General features: G+C 49.9%; 1 protein-coding gene across 2 annotated transcripts in view; it reads left to right on the plus strand.

Annotated features, from left to right (window-relative positions):
• Nucleotides 1-7,425: 7,425 nt before the first annotated feature.
• RBM19 (RNA binding motif protein 19) overlaps nucleotides 7,426-23,155 on the plus strand; it is a 128,499-nt gene continuing 112,769 nt past the window's right edge. The window contains exons 1-8 of one of the 2 annotated variants that reach the window (XM_059139085.1): nucleotides 7,426-7,586; nucleotides 11,552-11,734; nucleotides 13,578-13,703; nucleotides 13,905-13,943; nucleotides 14,218-14,410; nucleotides 15,563-15,837; nucleotides 17,446-17,526; nucleotides 22,316-22,394. In XM_059139085.1, coding sequence (XP_058995068.1) covers nucleotides 7,551-7,586; nucleotides 11,552-11,734; nucleotides 13,578-13,703; nucleotides 13,905-13,943; nucleotides 14,218-14,410; nucleotides 15,563-15,837; nucleotides 17,446-17,526; nucleotides 22,316-22,394 — 1,012 coding nt within the window. In that variant the 5' untranslated portion in view covers nucleotides 7,426-7,550. The remainder of the gene's footprint in view (nucleotides 7,587-11,551; nucleotides 11,735-13,577; nucleotides 13,704-13,904; nucleotides 13,944-14,217; nucleotides 14,411-15,562; nucleotides 15,838-17,445; nucleotides 17,527-22,315; nucleotides 22,395-23,155) is intronic. The other variant, XM_059139086.1, reaches the window with a different exon arrangement.

Below are 23,155 nucleotides of genomic sequence, written 5' to 3' on the forward strand. Positions count from 1 at the left end.
TTTTTCCTGAATGTCACAAAACGTCCATTTCCCAACACCTTCGCTAACATTGGTTATTATATTCTTTTTCTATTTTTGCCAAGTGGGAAACTAGGAGCTCATCAATAAAGGTATCTTCAGGAAAGTGTTCCTAAGTATTGTTGTCTTTGTAGAAGACAAGAAAACCCATCAAAATATGAGGCTGTCCTGGAAAAATGGGAGATCCTGACCAATTACACGCCCACACTGGGCACAGAGGGTGTACTGGCTATGATCTGTTGTCCCCCCCAGCCCTGCCTGACTGAGGCTGACCTGCACAGACCCCACTGCAAGGGATTCCCGCATCGATCTATCACCTGCCAGCCGGCGAAGCCTGTGAGAGGCACTGTCAGGCTATGGGAGGCAGAAGACTAGGCAGTTAGATCTCCCCCAACGGTAGACGGTGGCCGTGTCTCCTGTGCCCTCAGCTCCCCTTTAAGTAGCCCCGGGCGGTATCCCTTCCCCTTCTATCCGTTTAGACTTTCCCATGGCCACTGTAATAAACTGCCACAAATTTGACAATTTATTGTCTTTCCATGCTGGAGGCCAGAGTTGGAAATCAGGATTGCTGGGCGGAAATTGGGGTGTCCGTAGGGCCGTGCTGCCTCTGGAAGCTCTGGGGGGTGGATCCGTGCCTTCTCTCTTCCAGCCTGGGGTGGCTGCCAGGGGCCCTGGGCTTGGGGCTGCTCATTCCAATTTAAGACGGCGGACGTCTTAAAATCTCTGCTCCATTTCACATCACCTCCCCCCCACCACTTGGTGTCAGATCTCCCTTCCTCTTGTAAGGTCATATGGGACTGCATTTCGAGTCCACCTGGAAAATCCTGGGTAATTCCCTCATCTCAGAATCACACTTATAACCTTAATCGCACCTATAAAGACAGACAAGATTTTTTTTTCCCCCACATAAGGTAACCTCACGTTGCAGAGAGGATGGTGTGCATGTCTAGTGGCAGGGTGGGTGGGGGGGGGGCATTTCCCAGCTTGCCAGGGGCTCCCACTGTCACCAGTCCTGGTATCCTTGGCATCTCCTTACTCTGCCCAGGACTCTGGAGCTGGCCCTGCCCTTGAGGAGTCCCTAAGACCATAGTGACATTTTCCCTCCGTGCTCACATGACCAGCGCCTGGTGTCCTTGTCTTCCTTCCCAGACAGAACGCGCGCTTTCTCTCTCTTGCTGTCTGCATTCAGACACCTCTGGCTGCCTTTAATTTCCTCTGGGTTCAAATCAATTTATTTATCCAGAAAATTTTAAGGACAAACTATAGCCAGGTGCTAAGTTTAGCAGGGTTCTGGGGAAAAGAGTCAGGGTCTGTCTTCCTAATGGAGTGAAACCAGAAATAAGCCCCAGCCACTGTGACCAGGCCAGGTGAGGCCCACATCTCTGGTGGTCCTGCGGGCCTGTGGGCAGTGTCCTCGTCCAGGAAACTTCCAGAAGGTTTTCCCCAATTCTTGCCCTGGTCTGCCTGGGGTTATACGTGATCCTCTTCCGCCCCCTTCTGGTGAATCTGTAGAATTGCAGGCAGCCCCCCTAAGTTAGCACAAAGACCCGCTGAGTGGAGATGCCTCTCCCGCAGTTAGGAAAAGGACAAAGGGCGTAGAATGTCGTGGGACACCACCAGCATTCAGCAAGAGTTCTAGGAGACAAAAACGTAACACCAGCAAAGAGGAAACATCCAGCTTGACCCAGGCCGTTCCAGGAGCAGCTTCCACACCATACGCCATGACGGCAGGCTCTGATTTCTTGCTTCCTACGTCCTGAGTGAGCTTGGCTGAGTCATTTCCCTTCTCTGTGCATTAGCTTCCTCATCAGTAAAAGTACCCACATCGCTGGGCCATTATGAGGTTTCGAGGAGGCAGCCCATCGATAAAGCTCTCAGCCCATCAACACACAGAAATATGATTTTTCTTGTTATTATTGGTGACGTGGCTGGATTGTCTCCACTCCTCACCACCTCCCTGGAAGCTGAGATTCCAGGAGAGTGATTGACGGTACCCAGGGTCACATAGAGGAAAGGGTCAGTGATGTAATTGGCTCCCAGGATGTCTCCACCACCTATGTCTCTACCTTTTCTGGAGCTCTGTGTCATCATCTCTGGATGGGCTACTCCTGGCTGTGATTTTTCCAGAGGTCTCTTCAGCACTGCAAGAGAAGAGGACATCTATCCCCTGGGCAGATGGGGGCACTGTCTACTCCCCAGAGAAAGGCAGGAGGGACCAATGGGCACAGAATTCGGTTTGCCTGGGACCTCCCTGCTCATCTACAAGTTGAGAAATCAGCTGGACTCTGGAGAAGAAAGCATAAACAAGCAATGCTTTCTGAAGGCAACTGGAATCCTGTATCAAACAAAGCCTTGAAAACGTCCATACACGAGCTTGCGTAAAATATTTATCCAGAGCAAGGGCTGGTGAACTGTGGCCCTCAGGCCCAGTAGTGCCCACAGCCGGCTTCTGCAGGCTCCACAGGGTCAGAATGCTTTTCATATTTTCGAAGGCTTGACACCTAAGCAGAGCGAACAGAAGAAGGACACCTGCCTTAGAACCATTAAGCTAAGTTGAGACCAGAGGTTAGGCATCGGGCCGGCTGCCTTGTCAACATTTCACTGGAACACAGGGACACTCATTTATTTCCATCTTGTCTGTGGCTGCTCACAGTGGCCGAGGTGAGTGGTTGGGACAGAGACTCAAATGCCTCTCAAAGCTCAATGTATTTGCCATTTGGCTTTTTACAGGAAAAGTGTGCCAACTCTGGATTGGGGAGATCCTTACCGAGAAAACCAAAATAACCAGAAATCCAAAAAGAAAAAAAACAGCGAGGCACACATTTCCATGAAAACTTTTGAAGGCAGACAGACGGTGACTGGCCTGAGATGCTATGTGTGGGGGTGGGGCCTGAGATGCTATGTGTGGGGGTGGGGGGGAGGACCACAGCAATTCAAGTTCATTCATTTGCCTTGAGCAACTGTTTTAGGCTGTTAATGCTGCTCTCTTGTGTGCCCCTGAGATTGGGATGTCCTTGTGCATGCCCCAGCTGGGGCTCTCAGGAAGCCAACTCGTGGATGGAGTTTAGAACAGAGGGTTCATTAGGGGGAACTCTTGGGGTGGGGAAACCTGGGATAAGACAGGGAAGGAGCAGGAATGTCCTGCTGAACTGCTGAGAGAGACCTCAGCCAACCTTGCTGGAAATTTTTCACATGATCTAAGCCAAAAGGCCAAGAAGCGATTGCAGAGAATTTTGAAGATGGGCTGAAACTTCAAGTTTGCCCCTCATTAAGGCAGAGGAGGCTGAGCTTTTATAACCTCCCACATCAAGCAGTCAGTGGATTGAGGCCATGCAGTCAGGTCAAGGCAGAACCTGGGGCAAGATAGCTCTTGGCAACTGGGAAGAGGCTCTGCCAACAGTCCTTCATGCCAGGGGGCTTACCACCATCCACCACTGCAAGTAAAAGCAGACACAGGCCAGGCCCAGTGAGGCTTACCTTGTAGGGGAGCAATAGTGTTAAACCTGGAGGCAAGCAAATGCTTATGCAATTACAACCAGCTGGGAAATGTGGAGGGTGTCCTCAGAGTCAAAATTAGTGTAGATGGAGGTGTCTTTCCAGGCCGAGGTGTTTAAGCTGAGGCCTAAGGGATGAGCTGGACTGCTCAGATGAAGAGTTGAGGGAAGAGCTCAGGATGTGCAAAGGCCCTGGGGTGTTATGTTAGTGTCCTTGGGCTGCTGTAATAAATTACCACAATTGGAGTTGGGGGGCTGCTTAGAACAACAGAAATTTGTCCTCACACGGTTCTGGAGATTAGAAATCCCAAATGAAGGTGTTGGCAGGACCATGCTCCCTCTGAAAGCTGGAGGGGAGGATCCTTCCCCACGTCTTCCAACTTCTGGTGGTTGCTGGCAATTCTCAGCTAGTGGCCACATACCCCCATTCCCTGCCTCCCGGCATCCCAGAGTTCTCCCTGTCTGTGTGTGCCTTTGTATGGCCTTCTTACAAGGACACCAGTCATTGGGGTTAGGGCCCACCCTCAATCAAGTTTGACCTCATCTCCAGATCCTTGACCTAATTATATCTGTAAAGACCTAATTTCCAAATAAGACCACACTCACAGGTTCCAAGGACTTATGTATATTTTGGGGAGAGACACAAGTCTGCCCGCAATAGGTGAGAACAAGGCCGCACATTTGAGAAGCAGAGAGGGGCCAGTGAGGCTGCAGCCAAGTGTGTGGGAGCAGTGGTCGGTGGCTGGACCTCGTGGGACCTTGAGGTCGGTCAGGAAATGAACTCCCTTTTCACACCAGCCTTTTGATCCTCTGTACACGAGACAGAGGCATCTGCTCTCAGCAATAAAAAAAAGAAAGCACAAGGATGCTGGCCTTACCCCCAGACCATCCTGTCTCGGGTCCCCAGGCCAGGTTACATGGACACTGGCATTTGGAGGCACCAGACCCCAGGATAAGAGCCCAAAGGGCTTGTCTTCTTAGAATAGGTTCCCTTTTTCCCCAGCCACGGTCTGGTTGATGAATGATTTGTGATGTCCGTTCTGTTTCCAGGCGAATCTTTGTGGTTCACTGCCAAGAACAGGAAGGGCCCCCACATCTCCAGAGGTGGACCCCCAGCAGGGCCAAGAGGTGGAGAGTGGAGGGGGGCAAAGCTCTGCTGCCACCTGTCACAGGTGAGCTACCTGCTGTCGCGCAGGTGTGGCTGAGGGGGGCTCACAGCTGGTCTCCGGTTACACTGTCCACCCATGCCCTGCAGGGTTCCTCTGCAGGCGCCTGGGAGTGGAGGGGATGCTCTTTTGGGGGGAGGGTTCCCGGGGGGATGGGCAGTGACTGTTGGGATCACATGGAAAGTGTCAGGCAGAAATCCAAGGGGTAATAGTCTCCAGCACCTTTTTTGCCGCCCCTACTGTCAGACCCCAGGGAAAGGCCACAGGTAGGGGAGGAGCAAGAGGAGCCCAGCTGGAACCTGGCCTTGGTTTCTAATAAGGGATCTTGAGCAAGTGCTTCCTTCTTCTGGGGATTCAGTTTCCCTGAGTGTCAATGTTTAGGAAGGTGGTTGCTTCTCCCTCTCCCCCCCTCGCCCTCGCTCATGTTCTCTCTCTCTAATAAATAAATAAATATATTTTTTAAAAAGTACTGTATTGGAGCGCCTGGGTGGCTCAGTGGGTTAAAGCCTTTGCCTTCAGCTCAGGTCTTGATTTAGGGTCTTGGGATCGAGCCCCGCATCGGGCTTTCTGTTCAGCAGGGGGCCTGCTTCCCCCACCCCCCAACTCTGCCTGCCTCTCTGCCTACTTGTGATCTCTGTCTGTCAAATAAATAGATAAAATCTTTTAAAAATGTATCAATATTAAACATCCCAAATTTGATGATTCCACTGTGGCTGTATCGAATGTATGTCAAGTGTTTCGGGGTGAAATAAAATCTTAGAAAATATAAAAATCTAATTCATGCACCAGAAGAAATTTTGAGAAGGAAGGTAGGCTTCTCAGCGTCCATGGGATAGGAGCTGAGACATTTGAAATAGAAAGGATGATGCCTGAAGTCATTTTAGGTATCCATTAGTTTACTGCCTAGAAGCGTTTTCCGAAGGTAGTGATCATGGCGGGGCAAAGTGCCTTTCCCTCCTGGAAAGGGAGCTCCCCCAGGGTCTAGACATGACTTCCGAAAGTCCCCAGCACACTCGTGAGGGCAGCCCTGGGTGGAGCCGGCTTTGACCTGCCTGATTATTAATCCTTGGGATTAATCAGAGAGGGAAGCCTGGTGGAGTCTAGGTGTCCCCGGATTATATCTGCTGGGAGAGAAAAGGAGGCAGGAGACAAACCGGCCAGGCAGTGGAGCAGAAGACTAATAATAATGTTACAACACAACTGTTTATTAAATGCACGGGGATCCGTAGCCCAGAAGCAGTCCCTCCATCCCCAACATGTGGCGACCATATTTTCCTGGCCCCGCGTTGGGACATGTGGATTGGCAGAGAGCATTTCATTTCTTTTAATACCTTTGAGAGACCTTCTGATTTGTGAATTTCTTTAAGGAAGGCTACGTTTAGTTGCACACTTTAATAAAGGCAGTTCATGAAAATAATAAAATTTTTAAAAAGTACATGAAACCAGGACTGGCCGGACAACCTGTACTTGCCCCCTCATAAAAGGCTAATATCCCGGAGCTGCCTTGTAAAGCCTGCTCCATCCCGTCCTGACCAGGGTCTCTGTGTGTGGAAAACAACCCCCTAATTGTCATTTAATTAAACAGCACTTTCATGAATATCAATAAATATCTGTTGAATAAACGAATGGCATCGAAACACGGTGACTCCTTTAATCACCTACTCTAGGCGTGAGGGGACATTTTTACATGTGTATGTGAGCTTTCCTGCAAAAGACTTTCTGCAGGAGGTGGAGAGGGTGAAATTCGATCTCCCAAGTAACCTATTAAACAAGCAAATCCTCATGTGGGGGGTTGAAGGGTGTCCCCCAAAGAGATCTACCGCCACGCCCTAACCACTGGAACCTATGAATGTGACCTTAGTTGGAAAGGTCTTTGCAGGTAGAAAGTTAAGGATCTTGAGATGATTTGAGATGGACTCTAAATCCAGTAAGAGAGAGGAGAAGGGTGTAGATGGGATTCACACACGAGGAGGAAGGCATTGGCACCAGGAGGCAAAGACAGGCACAAGTTAAGGGACCCCTGGAGCCACCACCAGGAGCTGGAGGAGGCCAGGAAGGCTCTTCCCCTAGAGACTACCAGGGGAGTAGCCCTGAGGGCACCTTGACTTTGGGGTTTCTTGCCTCCAGAACTGTGAAATAATACATTTCTGTTGTTTAAGGTCACTAGATTTCTGGTAATTTGTCACAGTAGCTGTAAGAAACCAATGAACCTCATAATCTTATCTCTTAAAACTATGGAACACTACTTCATACAGAACAGCTCTGTGCCTTTGAGCAAGCTGCCTTGCTCTGGTTCCCAGGCGACTCTCAGGCAAAACCACAGACGTTGGTTTCCCGTGCATACATTCTAGTACTTGCAAGTGATGCTCAAGACATTGCTTCACGGCGCCTGGCAGGCTTTCTGAACCTCAGTCTCCCCATCTCTGAAAGGGAGGCAAGCATCCCTAATCCTTCCTCCCATCCTAGGGCTGCTTTAGGACTCAATAATAAAATAAAATAGAGATGGAGGCTACAAAAGCTTCCAAGTGTTCCCGGGATTCAAACACCCAGCCGGCCACACGCAAACCCCCGCCAATGTTAGGAACCAGCGCCCCCTGCCGGCCGCGCCGCTGCATAGGTTTCTTCGGGCACGGCGCGGCAGCCTGCGCTTGCGCGGAGAAAGCAAACGCTCAGGTCCGCCCCTTGAGGGGTGTGACTTCTTTGGATCCCTCTGGTTCGGCCACACCCGCTTCCGGGGAGGGCGGGCTGACGTCTGGAGCACGTGATTTTGTTCCGGCTCGCCAAAGATGGCGGCCCCCAGAGCGGGAGCGTGAAAGTTGGTGAAAGAGGCTGTCCACCCGTGCCGGAATCGAAACAGTGGGGACCGTGCGCCATGTCGCGACTGATCGTGAAAAACCTCCCGAATGGGGTGAGTGCAGGGCCTGGACTTGGGAATCTGAAATTGGGACCAGCTGGGGGCCAGGAAGGAGAATGGCTGGAGAGAATTGAGGGGCTGTGGCCCTGGGGCAGGACTCAGGGTGCGTTCGAAACCTAGAAGGGTCAAGATTCTCGGCATATCCGCATTTGACAGTTGGGAGAGGGAGATAGCGACAGATCAGGTGTTCGCAGCCGGCCCGAGGGTACCTGACTTCCATCCTGACAAGTCTCTTCCTAGGAAGATGGCCAATACCCCCCCCCCCCACGTGTGCCGAACGCTCTCTCCTACAACCTCTCTCGTACGCGCACTTTTGTTGTTGTTCACTCGTCACTCGTTCGGATCCTGCACTTACACTCCTCTATGGCTCGGGAACTTGTTGGACAGGCAAATGGGGAGTAATAGGTTGAGGACCTGCGTTTCGATCCCCACTCCTGTCTTTGGGGCCAGTGGGCATGATTTAAGAAAACTGAGTGCGTGTGAAGAGCTTTAAACCATTCATTCAGTAAGTGGGGAGGGGGTGGCCTAGTCATACTTGTCTCTGTTTCCCAAGGGACCAGCACAGAACCTGGCACGTGGTAGGCCTTCAATAAAAACATGCGGAATGAATGAGTGAAGAAGTAGCTGCATGCCTGTGGTGTCAGATGACTCGAGGCAGTGGCTGGAATGGTTCATTCTTACCGATTTTACTATAACTTTGGTTTGGGGAGCTGTCCCTCACCATCCCTGTGGCCAGTAAGCTCATTCCCAAAATACAAAATGCGCCCTTCGGATGGGATGAGAGAGCTTCTGTACTCTTGAGTCTAACTCCTTAGGAGCTTCTCTCTTTAGAAGGAGGGATATAACACAAAGTTATTTCTGCTTTCTTTGTGGTTTTTAAACCTTTCTCCCCCCACCCCCGCCAGTGGGTTGTGGGAGAGCTATGACAGGATTTTAAGAATTCGAATAGTACAAAAAAAAAAAAAAAAAAAGGATTCAAACCATGGTGTATGAAATGAGAAGCAAAGTCTTTTGTTCCGTCCTACCCTCTGTCTCTCTCCAGGTGGAACCACCTTCAATGGTTTGTTTTTAGGACTCCTCACAGGTATTACTCCATGTCTAAATGGTGTGCTTTCTCCCCCATTTCTTGGTCTGTTTACCCCAATGGCTATGTGCTGACCCTCCCCCATGAAAGACAAGGAACCACAAACATCTGTTGTTCCCTTCCAGTCTGTTACATTATTATTTTTAGTTCTTTCAAAATACCTATTGATCCATCCACCTGCTTTAGGCAATCTCTCTCTCTCTTTTTTAAAGATTTTATATATTTATTTGACAGAGATCACAAGTAGGCAGAGAGGCAGGCAGAGAAGAGGGTGGGAGCAGGCTTCCCACTGAGCAGAGAGCCTGATGCAGGGGCTCCATCCTAGGACCCTGGGATCATGACCTGAGCTGAAGGCAGAGGATTAACCCACTGAGCCACCCAGGCACCCCTAGGCAATGTCTCTTGATGCCTCACTTTGATGGATGAGGATTTTAGCATGGCTGCCCTTTCTTCCCCTCCCACTTCTGTTTCACTGGGCTTCTTCCCTCATTGGACTGACTCTCTTACAATTGCTTGTCTTGTCTGGTGAATGAAGGAACTGATGAAAAACCAGTAGTAGTAGCTAACATTTTGAGAACTTACTATGTGCCAGGCACTGTACCAGTTGCTTTCAGTAAAGTAACTTATTTAATCCGCAGCAACTGACCCTATCAGGTCACTTCCATTTTTGTGTCCATTTTAAAGGTGAAGAAACTGAACTACAGCGAGGGGAAGTGACTTGCCTGAGGTCACACACAACGGGTAATTCATAGAGCAGGGACTGAATTGAACAGTCTCTTCTAGAATTTTCATTCCTGACCCCTACACCCTACTGTCTCTCCTTACATGATAGCATGCACTTTTTTCTTTTTTTTTTTTTTTTTAAATTAATGACTGATACCATTTTACTTTTTTTTTTTTTTTCCCAAGATTCCATCCATTCATTTGACAGAGATCACAAGTAGGCAAAGAGGCAGGCAGAGAGAGAGAGAGAGGAGTTAGCAGGCTCCCCGCAGAGCAGAGAGCCCCACGCGGGGCTCGATCCCAGGACCCCGGGATCATGACTCGAGCCGAAGGCCGAGGCTTTAACCCACTGAGCCACCCAGGCGCCCCAGTATGCACTTTCTTAGCTCTTACCCAACACGTGTTTAGTAGTGAGTACGCTATGTTGCTGACTTTGTAGACAGTGGGGGATAAGACTCAGTCCCCATACCTTTATGGCATTGATGGTCTAGCAGAGGACTTGGACACCAGATCGCCATGGTGTAAGAGGCAGGGACTGAAGCATGACCCAGTGCTGTGTGAGCACAGAGGGCTGGGTTACCTGACCTACCTGGGGAGTCCGGGAGAGGCTTCCTGGGGGAGGTGATTGAATGAGAGGAGTTAGCCCACGCCTGCTGGGAAGATTTCACCTAGAGGAGACAATTCGTAAAACGTCAGAGGTAAAAAGCAGAAAAGGCTGCAAGGCATTTGACAAGAGGTGGTGCTCCAGGGCTGGGTCAAGTTGATCATGGAGAATCTCGTGTTTTACAGTACTTGCTTATTCTTGAGCCTCTGGTGTTAGAAAGTCGCCAGGAGGTTCTTAACAGAGGAACGATGGGGGTCAGACTTGGGTGTGGTTGCTCCCATGTAATGGGGGAGATGAATTCACTGCCTTTTATGTATCTGAACTGAGTCACAGCTCTTGATTCTGTAGACTTGGGTAGATCATTGATCCTGGATGACCTTCATTTTCTTCTCTCTAAAATGTGGATAATTCCTAACTCATAGGGTGGTCCAAGATTTTAATGATCAGAGTTATTAAGAACCTGCCGCAGAAAACGTGTTTTTCCTTCCTTCTGGGCTGCCAGCATCCCTAGTTGCTTTAATTTTAGTCCTTGTTTTGGCTACCTGTGGGGTTCTTGGTGTCCCCACTACTACCCACACACAGATCCCCCAGTAACTGCTTAGAAAACTCAACTGAATTTCGGTGGTCTGGCTGGAGTGAGGATGGGGAGATGCTGGGAGTCCGTTTCTGTGTGGGGTTCCTTAACCAAATAATAATAATATTAAGGAATTAGTTTTCTATTGCTACTGTTAAGAAATCATCTCAAACTTAGTGGCTTGAAACAATACACGTTTATTATCCTATAGTCTTGGAGGGCAGATATCCTAAAATCACGGTGCTGGCAAGTTGCCTTCCTTCTGGAGACTCTAGGGGAGAATCTGTTTCTTGGTCTTTTGTAAGCTTCTTGAGGCCGCCCGTGCTCCGTGGCTTTTGGCGACACCCTGCAGGGTCAAAGCCAGCAGTGTGTCATCTTGCAGTCTCTTTTTTGTCTCCACCATCACACTGCCTTTTGCAGCCCTGACCCTCCTGTCTGCCTTGTGTAACGGGACATCGGTATTGGATCTGCCCAGATGAGTCAGGATAACTTCCCCTTCTGGAGATCCTCAATGTCTGTGAAATCCCTTTGGCCACATGCAGTTGCAGTCCCAGCGGTCCCAGGGGTTTGGATGTAGCCGTCTTTTGGGGTGCTTCATTATTCTCTCTACCCTCATGAGCAAACACATGTAATTTACCACGTTCATTCATTCATTCACGCATTTACGCTGACATTATCAGGTATTGGCGGGAGCGGCTATGGTGCTGGGCTCCGTATGTCATAGGTCTCTTTATCCTTTGAACAGCCCATAGAGTAGGATGATTTCACTGCAGCCTTCCTGCATCTAGATTTCCTCATCTACTAGTTCCTGTTCGGGCCAGAGCTGGAGCCAGGTCCCACTACAGAGCATGCTCTGCCCCAGCCTCCTCAATGTTGGCACTTGGGGAATCCCAGGGTCCAGGGTTTCCAGCCCTTTTGTTCCCTTGGCTCAGAGGACTCCCCTGCCCCTCCCTCAGTGCGCCCTTCTGTCGTAGATGAAGGAGGAGCGTTTCAGGCAGCTGTTTGGCTCCTTTGGCACCCTGACGGACTGCAGCCTGAAGTTCACCAAAGACGGCAAGTTCCGTAAGTTTGGCTTCATCGGCTTCAAGTCAGAGGAAGAGGCCCAGACGGCGCTGAACCATTTCAACAAGAGTTTCATCGACACCTCCCGGATCTCGGTGAGTCGGCTTCTCCTGCCTGTCGAGACGGACACCCCTTGATCTTTCCCTCCATGCTCTAGTCCTGAGCCGAGCTGTTTTCAGACTGTGCTGTCTTTGGTCCGTCTCCCTGGTTCTCCAACTGTCGTACATACGAATCCCTCGGAGAGCTTGTTAAAACAGTCTCGGAGTCATTGTCGGGGTGGGCTGGGACCCAAGAGTAGGCAGGTCAGCTAGTTCACGGGTGAAGCCAGTGCTGCTGTCCCCAACATGCTCAGACAACCATTGTTCTTTGTCAGTCGCTCACTCATTCAGCAGATAAACAGGGAGCACCCACGCCGTGCTGGGGATTTCGAGGAGCATGGTGCCCGTGGTCCCCGTCCTCGTGGGGCTGGCCCACAGATAGGCTGCTTTCACTCGGTGTTGTCAGGGCTGCGAGGGGGATGCTCCAGAGACCTCTGGAAAATAGAGGAGGCCCACGTCCTGGCCCAGGGGTTGTCAGGAGAGCTTCCTGAAGGAGGAGGTCCTATCCCTGTCACTCATATACATTTAATGACTTGGTCAAACATTCTTAACACTTGGTTGAGAAGAGAAAAGCAGATGTTAGGCAAGTATGTATCACATGACTCCATTCACTTAGAACCATATTTCTTAGTCTCCGTGTGTGAAACATAGAAAGAGCTATGCGGAAGGATTTTTACCAATACATTCGTTTCTCTCGCTGGGTGATAAGAATTGGGATTAAAAACTTTTTTTTTTTTTTCATTTTCCTTGTTGCTTTTCTCTGTTGATTTGAGTTTTTTTTCACTGAACACATCATTGCTACAGAAACAGCAGAAATATTTTGAAAGTCCGTAGAAAGGGGCATGGCAGGAGGACAGCCCCCCCCACCAACCCAGGATAGAGGTGGCCGCAGGTGCACCCAAATGTGGCAGAAAGTGCCGCCCGTCTTAGTAGTGTGTCGTGGGAGTCGTGTCAGCTCAGGCCTGACGCTGAGCAGGCTTCTCCGTGGCCGCCCACCTCTCTCATCACCCCGGAGCCATTCTCTGCGGCCAACGAGCTCAATGCGCGATAATTATAGTGAATCTGGAAGCCGTTAGCTTAGCCTTGCCTTGTGCCAGACCCCATGTCAGCCAGCCTGGGGCGCTGATTGGCTAAGAACTCGGGCTCTAGAGCCCAGGCCCCCCGAGTTCCTGTCCCCACTCTGTTACCTTCTCCCTGGGTGACGGGGACAAATGACCTCACTTTGCTGATCTGGGAAGTGGGAAGGGTGGTGGTCCCTCCGTCCCGCTGTTCTGGAGGCTCGCTGTCCTCCCGCTCGCGGAGCACTCGGACTGCCTAGTGTGGGCGGTGGGTTGCTAAGTGTAGCGACTGGAATGACTCAGAGAGGAGAAGGCAAAGGCCAGGAGAGGGTGACCGTGGCTGACCCTGGGACAGAATGGTGCCGGCCCCCTACACATGGAGTTTCTCATTAATACAGTAGAGTATCATAAATGTGTTTTCTGTTATGGTTTTCTTAATGTGTTCTTCTTTTTTAGCTCATTTTTCTATAAGAATGCAGGGCATTATATCTATGACGTACAAATTACGTGCCAGTCAACTGCTCTCCATAGGGCTTCTAGCCAGCAGGAGGCTATTAGTAGTTGGGTGTTGGGGGGAAGTGGACAGTTACACACAGACTTTTATTTACACAGGGTCAGTGCCCCTAACCCTGTGTCCTCCAAGGGTCCATTGTAATTTGCTTCAGCCGACTCCACTCGTAGGTGGCAATTGCAGTTTTCAAAAGCTGGGCTTCCAGGTGCTGAGGGTAGCACCGCGCTGGGCTGGGGGCAGGTGTCCCCGTCACCCTCTCTCTCCCACGCAGGTGGAGTTCTGCAAGGCGTTTGGGGACCCGACAAAGCCCCGGGCCTGGAGCAGACATGCTCAGAAAACAAGCCAGTCCAAGAATCCTTCAAAAGACAAAGATGCTGTCCCTACAGAACCCAAGAAAGTGCGTAGGTCACTCCCACCTACATCCCTCGTGTCAGCAAAGTGGTCACCTGCGGTGGGGGGTGGGAACAGAGCAACGGGAGCAGGAACCACCAGAGACTCCCTGTCAGATGGTTCCCGAAGGTGGACCCTCCCTAGGCAACCTGTCTGTCCCGTCTCCCCATCATCTGGGACTCTTACCCTCTGTGCCTTCTGTCTACAGGATGACAAGACAAAAAGGGTAGCAAGCGAATTGGAGAAGGTGAGTGTGTCCTGTGGACCAAGAGGAGGGGTACCCGGGACGGCACCGGGAGGGCTGCGGCAGGCTGAGACAGCGTGTGGTGCCTCTTGTCCTCCCTCTTCGTGCCTCTGTGGCTTCTTGGTCTCCTGTCTGATGACGAGTGCGACCAGCTGACCCCAGGGGTCCTCTAGAGACCCGGAGAAATGAGCACAGGGGATGCTCCCACCCACTCTCGGGGGGTCAGGAGAGTGTGCCCCAGCGGACCCTTCTTTCTCCACCTCCTCTCGGCCGCCAGCTGAAGGAAGACACCGAGTTCCAGGAGTTCCTGTCCGTGCACCAGAAGCGGATGCAGACAGCCACTTGGGCCAATGACGCCCTGGACACCGAGGCCTCGAAGGGGAAGAGCAAGGCTGCCAGTGACTACCTGAACTTCGACTCCGACTCGGGGCAGGAGAGCGACGAGGAGGTTGCCAGCGGGGACCCGGAAGGTGAGGGCATCCACGTGCCCCCGTCCACACAGAGCATGCGCCTGTGTGTGTGTCCCGGCCTGGGTGGCTCTGACCTGGGTGCCAGACACGGGAGATGACGTAAGAGACACCGTCCTCTCTGGGGGTGATTATCCCACCTGAGATCTGCCCGGACCCATGCTGGTCACAGTCGGTCAAGTATTTATTGAGCACCTGCTGAATGCCAGGCGCTGGTTTGGGCCTCGAGGATACAGCAGTGAGCAAAGAAGAGTTCTCTCCTGGAGCTGGAAGGTCAGGGGAAAGAAACAATAATTAAGCTTCTGCTCGAGGGCCCCCTCCTCGGAGGCCTTCCCTGGGGGCTCTCCTACCCCCCTTTCCTGCTTTCTCGCCGCAGCGCTCGTCTTCAGATATCATCCTTGATAGTGGACTTAATTCCGTATTGTGGGGAGGGAGGGGGCTTCTGTCCTCAGAAGAGGCTCACGGCGTAGCGTGGGGGCAGATGGGAACAGGAGCGTTTGCAGTCCGGACTGGTCACTGCTCTGGTTGTGGGTCAGGCATTGATTTTACCCGAAGGTGAGACAATGGATTGAAGGTGGATTTTATGCCTGGTGAAGTTTCTGGGCAAAACTGGAGTCTGGAGGACTCGCTGGGAGTGGGTGGGATATGGTGGGGAAGGGCCAGGAAGGGGTGGTCGCCAGCAGAGAGAAGAGCATGGCCGGGCACGGGGGACGGGGCTGCACAGGCGTTTGAGGGGAGCCTACGTGGTTTGGGGCGGCTGGAGAGGACGAGGTGGAGCTGGGGGGAAGCCAGTCAGCTCACGTCGGCCTGATGAGCGTGAGTGTCCTGTGAGCATCTGGAAGCCACTGGAAGCTAGTAGGTGAGGAGTGAACAGTCCTGTCTGTTTCTCTAGATGATCGCGCCGGCCGCAGTTGAAAGACCAGGCTGGCGCGGGCGGGGCCAGGGCAGGGAGCTGTGCAGGGAGCCACGGAACTCTCTCCACTTGTGGCACGTGGCGTGTCAGAACCCCCAACAGTTAGACCCGTTTAACATTGTGTGTCAGAGGCCTCACCAGGGCTGTTCAGCGCCTCAGGCCGCCATGCTGGGCCGCCTTGTTGGTCCCTGCCTCTGCTTGGCCAGTGCCCGTCACTAACTCCCAGCCCCCCGTTTTTGCAGAGGAAGGGGGCCACGAACCCAGGGCAGCCGTGCAGACAGAGCTGTCAGACATGGATTACCTGAAATCCAAGGTGGTGAAGTCCCAGTCGCCGTCGTCCTCGGAAGAGGAGGAGAGTGAAGACGAGGCCGTGAGCTGTGGGGCCGGGAGCGGGGCCGAGGAGGAGGAGGAGGCTCCCGGCCCCGCGCCCACCCAGCAGGACAGAGGGAGGCCAGGGGCCGGTCCAGCGCGGGGCAGCCCGTCCAGGAACGAGACAGCGGGGGTGGCCAGAGCGGAGGTGTGTGCATGGGGGTGTGCACTGGTGCTTGGGGGGCAGAGGGAGGAGGGGGGACAGCTGCCCTGGTTCTCGCTCACGTTCCCTGCGGGGCCCGCCTTCAGCTCTCGGCCCTGCTGCGTGCCTGCTGTGTGACCTTGGACAAGCACTTCTCCCCTCTGAGTCTGTTTTCTGTGGCGATGTGGAGAGCCTGTCTGCCTTCTGTGGCCCCAGAGTGTTCACGAGCTGTGGGAGGGGCAGGGGCATGTGACGCTCGGCGCTCCGTAGCAGGGAAGGCAGATGGGAGCCACGATGGCCAGTAAGAGATGGAGTCAGTGGACTGCTTGCTACGTGCTGGTTATAATGCCAGCTTGGTCGTTTGTCATTAAGTCTTACGACAGCCTTCCAGGGAGTGGGGGTGTGCAGGGATTCTTGTCCCATTTTACAGGGGAGGAACCTGAGGCCCAGTGAATGAAAAAGACTTGTCCAAGGTCACAGCTAGGAAGTGCTGGGGTCAGGCTTGAACCCACGCCCACTGGGTTCTGAAGCCTATGTTATAAATGTGGGTGCTACCTTCAGGGACAGACACCTTGTCCCCCCACTGGGCTTCTTCTGCTCAGAGACAGGGCAGGTCACACTGGGGCCCCCGTCCCCTTGCCTCCCTCTCCCACCCGGCCCTCTTCAAGGCTCCAAACAGCATCTCTCTTTGCTTTTCCTTGTCCCCCTCACTCCTTGATTTACGGCCCCTTCTCATAACCACACCCTGTCCTTTTGTCCTAAAAATGGACATTCCGGAGAGGTAGGCGAGTCTGGCGAAGTCAGAGAACTATGGGTTCAAACCCTAGCTCCGACCCAGTGTGACCGTGGGACCTGGGGAGAGGTGCTACTCCTCAGGCCACTGGTCCTCACCTAAGATAACGCTCAGCCTAGCAGCAGGCCCCATGCCTAAAGGGGGAACTTTAGGCACAGGTTCCCAAACCCCTGTGCGTAAGCGCATGCTGGCAGTCGCAGTTTCCGAGTTCAGGAAGACACCTCAGTGCCTCGTGCAGAGTCACAGTCCCAGGAGGGTCTGGGACAGCACCCCCTAATCAGGCACATGTCTGTTCATGTCTGTTTCTGCAATGAAACCAGGAATGACCACTCCTCCTACTAAGGGGGTAAAGGCAGATGTCATATTGCCTCACGTCCACTCAGAGCAGATTTTACTGGCCAGTGACTTTAAGTTAGGGCAAGTTTTGTTGCCAAAGGAATTCTGGTAAATTTAGATTTCTTTAGGACTCTCTGGATACAGAATTACAAAGAGGATCCTGAACCCACACCCTCTGAAGTTGCTTTGAGGATTCAGTAGGATAGCAGTATTTACTAAGTGCCTAAGTTAAGCCCTAAGTCCATGGCAGTGAATAGCAGAGTATCTCAAGGCTCCATCTGAGGCTCTCTGCCCCTCCTCGTAGCCTGAAGGCCCGGCTGGTGCACCCGTACCTCCCCCTCCAGCCAGACTGCCCAGCACAGCAGGCACGATGCTTGTCTGCATTCCCTGGCTCTCCCTGGAAGCAGGTGTCTCAGCGAGGCGTCTGGCCCCGCCTCCTCCTGCAGCTGTCCCCACGAACTCACTGGGGCCATTTCTGTTCTCAGGCAGACAAACCAGCAAACCAGAAGGAACCCACCACCCCCTACACTGTGAAGCTGCGGGGAGCCCCATTCAATGTCACAGAGGTACGACCAACAGTGCAACAACGGCGGGGAGACCCCGGGACATGGGGGGCGGGGAGGAGGATGCCAGGAGGCTCTGGTGCAGGGGGGCTTTGGGGTCATTGAGGACTTGATCTGGGAGGAACTGGGGTCAGAAAGACAAAGTTCGATCTCAGGGTCAGGAAACAGAGACGGCTCTACAGAGACCAAGAAATACTGGTTTCACTCTCTGGTCCTGTACGTTAGAAGTGGCAAGCACTCTTAAAAAATTTAAGGGTGTCTGGGTGGCTCAGTCGGCTAAGCATCCCAACTCTTGATATCGACTCGGGTTGTGATCTCAGAGTCATGAGGTCAAGCCTGTGTTGGGCTCTGCGCTCAGTGTGGAGTCTACTTGGGATTCTCCCTCCCCGCTCGCTGCCCTTCCCAGCCCCCCACCCCCTGCACTCTTTCAAAAATAAATCTTAAAAAAATTGTTTTTAAAGGATGAGCCAGATGATTTGTGATCAGTGTGGTGACTACTTAACCCTGCTGTTGTAGCACTGAGGCAGCCCTAGACAGTAGGTACACAAACAGTCATGGTTGTGTGCCAATAAGACTTTATTGACAAAAATGGGCTGCGGGCCACATTTGGCCCACATCCTGGAGTCGGCTGACTCTGGGTTTACATAGCAGAGAACTTTTTACTTCCTCATATAGGTGATAGAAGTTCAGTGTAGGAAAAATTTTAAAAGTAGCTAAGTGAAGAGAAGTGGAGTTATCTTTAACTAAGATGACCATATTAAATATCCTCCAGCTGAGTTGAGAGTGAGAGCAGTGCTAACCAGATAGTGTTAGGGTGCCAAGACGTACATCTACTTCGTGCAGGTGTAGTTACTGACGGTCCCAAGCAAGGTGGGGCAACATTATACACAAACACACACAGACACTTTATATCCCACTCAGTGACAACCAGTAATCATATCTTGTTAGACGCTTTTTTCTTTGTATATAAATACTGACCTCTGTTGTTTAGTTTTATAAAGCATTTCTACAGTAAGAACTATTTTGAAACTGTTTTCCTCTGTTACCACAATATGTTAAAAATACTTTTGCATATTGAATTTTCTGCAGCGATATCATTGTTCACATTGTGTTTTTTCTTACTCTGGACAATATTCTCACCTATCCCCCGAGGTGGAGCATGGGCGTTGTTTCCAGTCTTCTGCTGTTAATAAAAATGTAGTCATCATTCCTCGAGACTGGGCATGAGCTGATTTTTTTTTTTTTTAATTCTTTTGGGGGGGGTAAAGATCAGATAGCACAGATTTTAGGTTTTGGGGGTCATATGGTGCTTGGACCACATTTCTTCTGTCTTTTAAAATAAGCCTTCAAAAATGCCAAAACCATTCTTAGCTTGCAGGTCATACCAAAGCAGGCCATGGGCAATATTTGGCCTGTGGGCCACAGTTCGCCAACCCTTGCTTGGGGATATTTTATGTAAGCCCATGCATGGACATACTCAAGGCTTTGATAGAGAATGTCAGTTGCCCTCTGGAAGCATTGCTAATTTATACTCTCTTCAGCAGAGTATGAAAGTGCCCACATCTGGCGACGCTGGGTGTTCATCTTTATCAAGATGACAGACAAAAATGGTGTCTCATTTTAATTTATGTTTTAAATTATTGGTGGGGTCGATCACTCACGTTTGTAAATCATCATACATTTCCTTTACACAGTGCCTGGCCGTATCTTTGCCCTTTTTTTCCTCTTGAAGTGTTCATCTCTTTTGATAGTCTGTATATTTACTAATTTTTAAAAATGAAGCTTAGCAGAGTTCCTCTATGCAGTAAGCATTTGGGTCACACTGTGGAGTCTCTGAGTTAGCTGGTAGAGTCCTTCTGGAAAAAAGAATTCCATCTATCCACACTCTTCTGTATGTTGCATTTTTTACTTGATGGTACAGCATGGGGAATCTTCCGGATCAGGACATTCTTTTTCATGATGCACTATATTCTACTGTTACAATGTGCCACACTTTAGTTTTAATATCAAACACGAAGAAAATCATGCTTTAATTTAAAAAAAAAAAAAAAGAAAGAAACACTAGATGGCTTTTTCCAAAACTAATTAATTTAAAAAGTCACTTTTTTCTTCTCCGGGAATAAAAACAAAATGTAATAGAAGAAATAGTTTGTATGTAAAACAGAAAGAAAACCTACCTTTAGATAGTCTGAGGAATATTTGTGTGTTTGTGTGTGTGCGTGTGTAGGGAGGCTTTATAGATACTCTAATAAAAGGTTTTGGTTTTTTTTTAAGATTTTATTTATTCACTTGATAGAGATCACAAGTTAGGCAGAGAGGCAGGCAGAGAGGGTTGGGGGGAGGCAGGCTCCCCACCCAGCAGAGAGCCTGATATGGGGCTCGATCCCAGGACCCTGGGACCATGACCCAAGCCGAAGGCAGAGGCTTTAACCCACTGAGCCACCCAGGTGCCCCTCTAATAAAAGTTTTATAGAGAAAACATTAACCTCCAGTGAGGGATTTAAAAGAATACTATGTAAATGGGAAGCCATACACTTTTAGAATGTAAAGATGCTGACTCTTCCCTAATCATGAATGACTAAGTTCAGTTATAGCTCATCAGGGTGGGGACGGTGTCATAGAACATTCAGGAATATCCTGTAAGAATAGACCATTCCCCTATAAGATACTGAAACATGTTTGAGGTGGCAGCAATTAAAACAGTTTGGTTCAGGCAAAGTTGTGGACAGGTTGATGGACTAGAATAGAATTCGGAAATAAGCTCTAATTTGTATCAGCATTTCCTTGAGGATCGTGGGGGTGTCCCGTGTAGATGAAGAGAGGTTTTTCTGTAAGTAATAATGGGACAACTGGTTTGTCTTTTTGAAGAGAGAAAAAAAAGATGCATCCCTGCCTTATTCCTTATAGCAAGAGAAATTTCAGATGTACTGAAAGCTTTAAAAAAATGAGACTATAAATGTTACAGGAAAAAGCTTTGCTGAATTTACTTATAATAATAGAATCAAACAGGCCTCTCTGAGCCATTTGCAGAACTCGGTGTCTGCAAGGAAAAAGATGTATTAATTGATGGCATAACAGTTAAAACTTCTGTAAGATAATAAATGTCAGAAAGGAAAAAGACAACATTTGTTCGCAACCAAACAACAGGAACATCTGGTTTCTTTAATTTACAAATAGTTCAGGCACTTTTGGGACTTCTGACCTGATAGGAAAACGGACAAAGGGTAGGAGGTCTTCTAAGGAAAATACATATGGCCAGTAAGGATGCTTGAGTTCACTTGTAGGTAAAGAAAGACAGCTCGAAACTGGAAGGTGACATTATGCAAAAATTTTAAAAGTTCAATAATGCTTTCAGCCACTGTCAGTAGAGGTGTGCACGGCAGCCTTTTAATGGACAATTTGGAAGTATCAGTCAAAATTAAGAATATCCATATGTTGGAGCGAGCAATTATAATTCCTACACAGGAATTTGCTGTGTAGGCGAGTGAACCAAATACACCAAGATTTCAGTGCAAGAATGTTCACTGCTCTTGTATTACTGTTTTATTTATAACGTCATGTATCAATTTTTATCATGTCATTTATAAAGGGAAAAAAGCAGTAATCCTTTACACTTCATCATGAGAGAAGCCTGCTTCTCCCTCTCCCACTCCCCCTGCTTGTGTTCCGTCTTTCGCTGTCTCTCTCTCTCTGTCAAATAAATAAGATCTTTAAAAAAAAAAAAAGCAATGTACAGAGGAGCATGGATAGGTGCATTTCTTTTTTCCAGAAGAAGACACATAAAAATGAGGAAAAAAGCATTTTTGGGAGAATTTGGTATTTTTGACTTTTTTTAATGGAAGTAGGAATAGGAAAAATTCACAGCTTTATTGGACTTCTTTCATTCATTGTGTAGTGCTTTGATTTTTACATTGTTTGGACATTCTAAGCTTCCCTAAATGCCTCGGGCCAGTATGCGGATGAGAAGGGTGGTTCCCTACTTTCTTTTTTTTTAATCAAAAGCCAACAAGAGTGAGCCGGGCTTTAGGATTAGGGAATTAGGGGCCATTTTTGTTTTCTTCTTTGTACTTTAAAGCATTTCCTAATATCAGATATATCTGGATGTTTGTGCTTTTTTTTTAAAAAAAAAATGTGCTTAAGCCACCCTTTATGCCCAAAATAGGTGAGTTCAGAAAGTCGGGGACCGTCTACAACAGCACTTTAAATTGCTGTGTCTCTCTTTCGTGAAGTAACATGGACAAATACTAATGCATTCATAAGAGGTGACAAAAGCCAGAGTTAACCCCAAATATGTCTTAAAAGGTCCTTAGGAAAAAGATCAGAAACAGTGCCTGAAAATGCCATTTGGGACGATACTATTTTTTTTTAATATTTTATTTGTTTATTTGACAGACAGAGATCACAAGTAGGCAGAGGCAGGCAGAGAGAGAGGGGGAAGCAGGCTCCCTGCTGAGCAGAGAGCCCGATGCGGGGCTCGATCCCAGGATACTGGGATCATGACCTGAGCTGAAGGCAGAGGCTTTAACCCACTGAGCCACCCAGGCACCCCGGGACGATACTATTTTATATATAGATCTGTATTTTTTACTCTTCCAATCTTTTGTTCTAAGCTTATCTAAGGTAGTTTTATTGCATGATGGAAAAAAGCTCTGTGTTTAGCAGTGAGAGAGTAGCTAACAGGTGAAACACCGTGGGGACCTTTCTGAATTTGGAAATTTGGCCCACGTTTCTTCATTGGGGTGCGCCTCTGTTATCGGGCTTGATAAAGGAGGGAAATCTTTTCTGCTTGCAGAAGAACGTTACGGAATTCCTGGCACCCCTGAGACCAGTGGCCATTCGGATAGTGAGGAATGCTCATGGGAACAAAACAGGTAAGGCCTGGGCCCTCTGTGGGGTGGGTTTGGGGAGACAGAGGGCATCGATGGGAGGTAGGGGCAGCGCCTCGGGGGAATGTTTTTAGGGCAGCTGCTGTGTTTGTTCTTTGTGTCCCCAGTTCAGTGGACGTGTTCAAGCACTCGGGACAAGGGGCTGCCTCTGATGGTCTTGTATGTAGCTTGCCCCTGCTCTACCCTCTTGAACCCCCATTCCCGTCCTTGCTCTCAGCCTATGCTTGTGCTCATGGGCTCACCTGTTCCATTTAAACACATGTCCCGGGGGGAGGAGTCAAGATGGCGGAGTAGTAGCAAGCTGAGACTGCTTCAGCTAGCCGGAGATCAGCTAGATAGCTTATCTAAAGATTGCAAACACCTGAAAATCCATAGGCAGATCGAAGAGAAGAAGAACAGCAATTCTGGAAACAGAAAATTAGCCACTTTCTGAAAGGTAGGACCGGTGGAGAAGTGAATCCAAAGCGACGGGAAGATAGACCCCGGGGGGAGGGGCCGGCTCCCGGCAAGCAGCGGAGCAACCGCGCACAAAATCAGGACTTTTAAAAGTCTGTTCCGCTGAGGGACATCGCTCCAGAGGCTAAACCGGGGCGAAGCCCACGCGGGGTCAGCGTGGCCTCAGGTCCCGCAGGGTCACAGAAGGATCGGGGGTGTCTGAGTGTCGCAGAGCTTGCGGGTATTGGAACGGGAAAGCCGGCTGCAGAGACAGAGCCGACAGTAAGCTCACAGCTCGGTGTTACCTTGAA

Source organism: Mustela lutreola, chromosome 11, assembly GCF_030435805.1.
Source record: "Mustela lutreola isolate mMusLut2 chromosome 11, mMusLut2.pri, whole genome shotgun sequence".
Classification (NCBI taxonomy): Eukaryota; Metazoa; Chordata; class Mammalia; order Carnivora; family Mustelidae; genus Mustela; species Mustela lutreola.